Source organism: Rhinatrema bivittatum, chromosome 11 (genome assembly GCF_901001135.1).
Source record: "Rhinatrema bivittatum chromosome 11, aRhiBiv1.1, whole genome shotgun sequence".
NCBI classification, from domain to species: domain Eukaryota; kingdom Metazoa; phylum Chordata; class Amphibia; order Gymnophiona; family Rhinatrematidae; genus Rhinatrema; species Rhinatrema bivittatum.
The window spans coordinates 47,709,706-47,716,142 of record NC_042625.1 but is presented as its reverse complement, the minus strand read 5'-3'; the positions used below and the strand labels follow the sequence as shown (position 1 = coordinate 47,716,142).

Genomic DNA, 6,437 nt, shown 5'->3' with positions numbered 1-6,437 from the left:
AGCATAGCTGAGTTTAAAAGGGATTTGGATAAGTTCCTGGAAGATAAGTCTATAATCAATTATTAGGCAGGTAGATTTGGGGAAAGCCACCACTTATCCTTGGATGTGAGCAACAAGAAATGGATGTATTGTTTGGGATCTGCTGCATACCTCCTAATGATTGGGTGACCACTGGCAGAGAGAGTATATGCTGGACCTTGGGTCAGTCCCAGCATGGCACTTCTAAGGTTATTACATTCTAAATTAATGGACTTCTTGAACTCAGGTGCAATTTAAAAATGTATTCATTTAAGCAACAACTGACAGGACATTATTTCCTGATTTCCAGTAATGAACAGAAAGTATTTGGTCAGAGATAGTGCTAGAGTAAAGATTTTTTTTTTCAATTAAAAACTCATTCTCTCTTCCACATAAATGCTACCTGTTTTATTGTATTAAAACGACCTGACCAGGATTTATTTTTGCAAGACAACAAATAGCATGACACTAATAGGTTTCTTGCTTCAACATTCCTTTAGGTTTTATAAGGAATGCTTTATAAACAATAAACATATTTATTGAACCATGGTCTTTTCTTGTTCAAAAGCAAGAAGAAAAAGACATATAGGCACATGAGGAGTAAGCAAAGGAGATGACTCAGATTTTATCATCTATTGCTACCTAGAGGAAACATCTAGAAGCAAAAGGACCAGTGAGGTATGTCAGACCAGCTGTGGCTTTGAATGTTGTGTAGTTTATATTAACTTACACAGTTGGTCTTCTTTGAGGTTCAGAGCTTTCACTGTTTCTGGTCCTGTGTTCCTGTGCAATTGAAGTTTGGTTGGTTCTGAGCATACATCAGTGAACAACTACCAGACCCTACTGCCAACCCCAGAAAATAGAGATCGCCTTTAAAAAAAAATATATATATATATATATATATATATATATACACACACACACACACATATATATATATATATATATATATACACATATATATTAATTTTAAAAAATATGGCACACAGCAAAATTGTGATAGTACTCTCTTCCAATGTAACAAAATATATACTGACTGATTAACTGAAGTTGGCACTCTTTTCTTTAGGAGAGAGGCACTAACAATGCCCAAGTTCATTCCACTGCATGGTGCAGTTGTGGACCTTCAGAACCTTCAGTGGTTGAGGGGGATAGTGCTGCCAATTTCTGATACAGGGATTCTCATCTGCTGTACTCCTCAAGACACAGAATAATTTAACAAAGGGGATTCTCGACAGTTCCATCTGCATACACCTCATTATCATTCACAGACACTCAATACCTAATTTCTAAAGTCTTATGAATAAACAAATAGGAAATATTTTAACAATGGATGTAGTTTGATATTATTTTTCTCAAATTCCTTTGGTAAAGGCCGAGTAGAAAACAGGAGCAGACTAATATCAAGGTTTCTATTTACCTACCCTTTTAACTATGTAACTTAAATCTGTTCTTGTTAGGTACAAAAGAGAAGTTTCTGGTAACTGTGGAAGACAAATGCAGTTACAGAATGGAAAAAAAATAATTCATATACAAAAGGAATACATGATATAACAAAAGACATTGTAAAATGGTTCTGGTATAATAGTTTGGTTAGAAAAACAAAAGCACTGGTATTGTTCCAAAAAGCGTAAGGCGATGAACCTGCATTCACTTTGCAGCAAGCTACATCTGCACTAAATGACAAGTCAAAATTAATCAACTGATTATCATGGAGCAATCTGCCATATAACTGACACCACCACCATTTGTTTTACTGCACTGGGTTTCATACAGTGAGGCATGTTGTCGGTGATGGGGTAATTTCTCATCCTCGTTTAAGGGCCTGGGGATTGGAGATGCAGTTTTATTTTCACTTTAAAATAGTATTAATGCACATAAATATATTTAAACATAACAGTTCTCTTGTAGAAACTGAATCATGAAAATTACAAGATCAGTTACTGCTTCTGATTAACTGGGGAGTGAATGTGTAGGGAAGGGAAGGCCATGATTTACCACGTGCTCAACAGCCTGCTCTTGAGCTGAGGCAGCACCTTTGCTGAAGGTAACAGAGGCTCAATTGGCTCTTGTAAGTAATTGAGAAGCAATGCATGGAGCAAAAACAAGATGGAGGCACAAGTCTATTCATTCTCCATGGGTGGGAGGCAGAAACTTTTTTATTCTTTCAAAGAATATTTCCACTGCAAATGATGTCATGCCAATTCAGTTCTGGGCAAGGAGCAGCACAATTAAAAGTAATTGAAGTGGATTTTGAGAGACTATTGGCCCGATTTTAAAAGGGCTATGCACGTAAATAACGGGGGTTAAGCGCATGGCTGGGCCTTGCGCACGCATTTTTGAAAGGGCCCGGCCACGCACTTCACCCCTGTTAAGTGCCAAAGTGCTGGCCTCTCCAAAGGGGTGGAGTGGGACAGGGGTGGGGGCCAGGACAGCGCCATTTGACGCTGTCCTGGGGAAGTGCGCACAGGCAGCAGGCCAGTGCATAACTTACTTCTGCTCATCAGAGCAGGTAAGTTACAGAACAAAAAAAAATAGGGGAGGTAGGTAGGGGTTAGGGATCGGGGTGGAGAGGGGAAAGGGGAGGAAGGTTAGGTAGGGGGTTAGTTCCCTCCCAGTCCGCTTGACTGGGAGGGAACTGGAAAAGAGGCCAATCGCATCGCCGCATGTAATTTGAACATTTCCTCCCCCCCCCCCCATGTGTGTGCGAGTTGCGAGCCGCCCACACATGCACAAGCAGATATTAAAATCAGGCGTGCATGTGTGCGGGACATATGATTTTATAACATGCGTGTGGCACGCGCATGTTATAAAATCAGCACATGGATGCGTGCGCCTCTTAAAATCAATCCCTTTATGAATTGGGCGGTACCTAAACTCCTGCTGCCCCATGGCTTTATCAAACCACACTAGTAATGTTCATGCCTACCAGCTTTCTGTCAAGACTACCATTATACTAGATGATCACATAAGCTACCACAGACATATCCCATTCATTGTGTGTGTGCTTCAGAACCAGAATCTGGTGCACTTCTGTGGTAAAGAGATGGAACCTGTATGAGTGAGTGGTTGTTGTTGCTCACAAGTCTATCTACAGCAGATGCATGCTTTACTCTTACTAAGAGGAAAAGCCCACTCAGCACATCCAATAAGGCACTGTCCAATGAACTTAGAAGGAAAAACAAAGGTTATTAAGATTATTGGAAGATCAGTTCTCCAGTGAAAGAGTTTAGCTTTGAAACAGAGGAGTGGTCTTGCAGTGGACCATGCCTGCAGCCATAATTTTTGTTATTTTTCTAAGGTTTGGGACAATCCCTTGTTGTGTGCAACACAACCGTTTTCGGCTTGTGTAAGTTTTTAATTTGATTGCACAGCTAATGCAGCAGCACCATGAACATTTGCCAGCACAATGGCCACCTTTGCTTAGATCTGGTTTTGTTTTATGCTTGAACCATCAAGGCCTTCTCTCGGTTGTACTGTATTAGGGATCAGGGGAACTGTCATGCCATTCCAGTCCTCAGCACCTGGCATCAGTCTCTCTGAATTAACAGAAACATTTGCTTCCTGCAAGCTACTTACATGGTTTTGGTGATGGAGATATATATATATATATATATATATATATATATCCTTGGATGCACTTTTTTTTAAACAAGATTACTTTTAGAAAAAAAAAAGTTGACATTTTACTAACACGGTAATTTTCTTTTCTGATTATTACAAAGGAAGTGGTATTGAAAGTTCAGAAACAAGCTTGCAAGACTCAAAACGTGTTTTCCAGTCCCACTACCAAAAAGCTAGTGTATCTATGTGGCAAGCAAACAACATGATTCAAACTTCTATTTTAGTACTGATGAAAAATGTGCTTTGGGGAGTTACACACACTTTTCTTCTGACATAAGGCTAGACTAAGAGGCAGAAATGCACTGTGCCATACTTATAATAAAACATTTTCATACTGAAATATATAACCCTTCTTACCTGACTTAATTAAAGAGACATTAAATAAAAATACACAGAACCAGGGTAGTATTGAAAATAACACCCTCCTTACCTTTCAACACAATATTAGCTTCTTTTATAGCAATTTATATTTGATATGTATATTGAAAATACACAAGGATTCAACTGTATCATCTTTCTGATCGAAAAATATAAAGGCTACATCCATTTATAAATCAACAGAATTAACTGCAAAAGCTCCTTGTGGAACAGGCAATAAGCTCCTTTGGATATTCAATTTCCCAATCTATATCAGTGTCTCCAGCTTAATTCTGTGTTATCATAAACAATAGTAGTCTAGCTCCTGGTTCCTGTCCTAAGCTGGATGACAAGGGCAAGACTGCATTGGGATAAAGTTAGAAAAACAGGTTGGGAACCAAATCTTATCATGACAAAGTCAGTTTGTAGCACATGAAAACATGTCAAACTACTGAATTATCAGCCTGCAGTACAGTACCTTTTCAGAGCATTACTTGCATTTTGCCACACAGCTTTCAAATACTGTGACAACAGAAAATAGGGAAACAGCCAATCAGTTCTGCTCCCACAGGACAGATATCTAAATTTAGGACAGGCAGAACTTAAGCGTGCGGAAGCTGATGGGAAAAAATGATAAAGAAATAACAGGCAGAATTATTTTACACCAGAACAGCATTAACATAATATGAAAAGAGCTTGATCTACAGGCATTTTATACATATACAGCCCTGTGGTGACCACAAGGCAAATAGAGACCATAAAGCAGATCCAGTTCTGATAAGTTTAATCTCAGCATCCATAGATCTTTGCGAGGTTTTGTATCCAGTTTTCAGTACAGAGTTGCAAATACACAAAACTGGATTGGATTCGCTTGCCTATATTTTTCCGTTGGGTGGGTCACACTGTCCAGCGCACCACACTGAGCTTAGACTTCGTGATCCCTGAAATCTTGATTTTTTTTCTGTGTTTCCAACAGACTCAATGTTCCTTCTCTTGCTCAAAGGAGTAAACAAGACGTATTTTAGTTCAGTAAACTAAATACAAATTCACAGTCCCATAAAAACAAATGAAAAGTGCTAATAGTTTTGTACATATCAGGTATCTTCCAATAATTCTGCACATCTCATTAGCAATTTATTTTTCCCTTGTCTCTCGATCTTCTCTTCTCATGCTTGGCACCACTTGTGTTCCAGTTCCTCTCTGAACCCAACCAGTTGAATATAAGCTTTTGGATTGGGGAGTGGGGGAGGCAGCTTTACCTGGTGGGAATATAGTTGAATTTAAAAAATGTAAAAAATGCAGAGCTTGCTTGGCTGTGTAAGGCATGATACTGTATGCCATGACTGGCTGACAGCAGTTTCCTTGCTCTTAGATTTGTCCCTTATAATATACAATTCAGTGATTCAGTGTCCTCCAAACAACGTGAATGGCAGTGGTGATTTATGAGATCCTCTGTTTATTCAGTTTGGATTTCTCATTAACAAAAGTATTGCTGGACTCTAACCCTGGGGGAGAAAGAAAAGAAAATCATAGTCAATTAGCCCAAGAAATGGAAGGATTCTAGATTTCTCTAGTGGTGTTCATATTATAATAGAAGTAGCACAGTTCTTGAAAGGAGCAGATTTTCTATTCCCAGTTTTCTGTTGCTTGCCCTGAAGGAATTAGAAATTTGAATTTGCTATAAAAGCACTCCAGGCAGAGCAGCACACAGAAGTAACATAAAGCATACTTAGATGCTCAGAAAGAGGTCCGTGTTAGAATATATGCATTCCCTTAATAAACTGGGGAGACTGCACTAACACCAAGATGAAACTGCCTCATAACAGGAACAATTAACATCACCTCTGAGAAGATGTAATAAGTGCGACTTGGAGATCTTGCTGCTGGAATTAGCATGGGTATCAGAACAACTTTCAAGGGTGAAAAAGGAAGGCCCTAAATTGCCTCTGTACTCATATTAGCAGGTCAGAAGCCAACATGGTGAAATGGGATACTCTGCCAGACCCAAGACCTGCATCCGTAGTGAGAAGCAGATCATGCAATGCCTTTTGATCTACTCACTGCATGAAGATGGCTCTTGCTGAGGCCAACTCGCAAGTGCTGAAACATGCTCACTGGTGGAAAGATGCAGAAAGATGATGACCAGGATAGGAGGTGTTAGCAGCAGCCAGTTCTCTTTTATCTTTTCTGATGCCTTCATTTGGCCATAATCAATATGAATGAGAAGTCACTAGGTGGCACCAATGATTATTTTATTACGGATCTGATAGAAACTAGTGCAGTTGCACTGAAACTAACATACAGCTTTGTCTGTATTTATTGGTCTTTAACTATCCTTTTCCTATCTGACTCCATTCACTTTTCTATCTGGAATTTTGTGACAAAAGGTTTTTCTCAAAAATGCACCGAGCACATGGTCCTCTCTCAAAGTGCGCAAC

The 6,437-nt window shown here is 39.2% G+C and overlaps 1 protein-coding gene across 12 annotated transcripts in view; it reads right to left on the bottom strand.

Moving 5' to 3' along the window:
* Positions 1–2,541: 2,541 nt before the first annotated feature.
* The window catches only part of ARVCF (ARVCF delta catenin family member), a 743,011-nt gene continuing 739,115 nt past the window's right edge, over positions 2,542–6,437 (bottom strand). For all 12 annotated transcript variants that reach the window (XM_029572000.1, XM_029572001.1, XM_029572002.1 and 9 more), the window contains one exon: positions 2,542–5,504. Coding sequence is in view for 3 of the 12 variants with exons in the window: in XM_029572003.1 (XP_029427863.1) it covers positions 5,440–5,504 (65 nt within the window). In the remaining 9 variants the exon portion in view is untranslated. The remainder of the gene's footprint in view (positions 5,505–6,437) is intronic.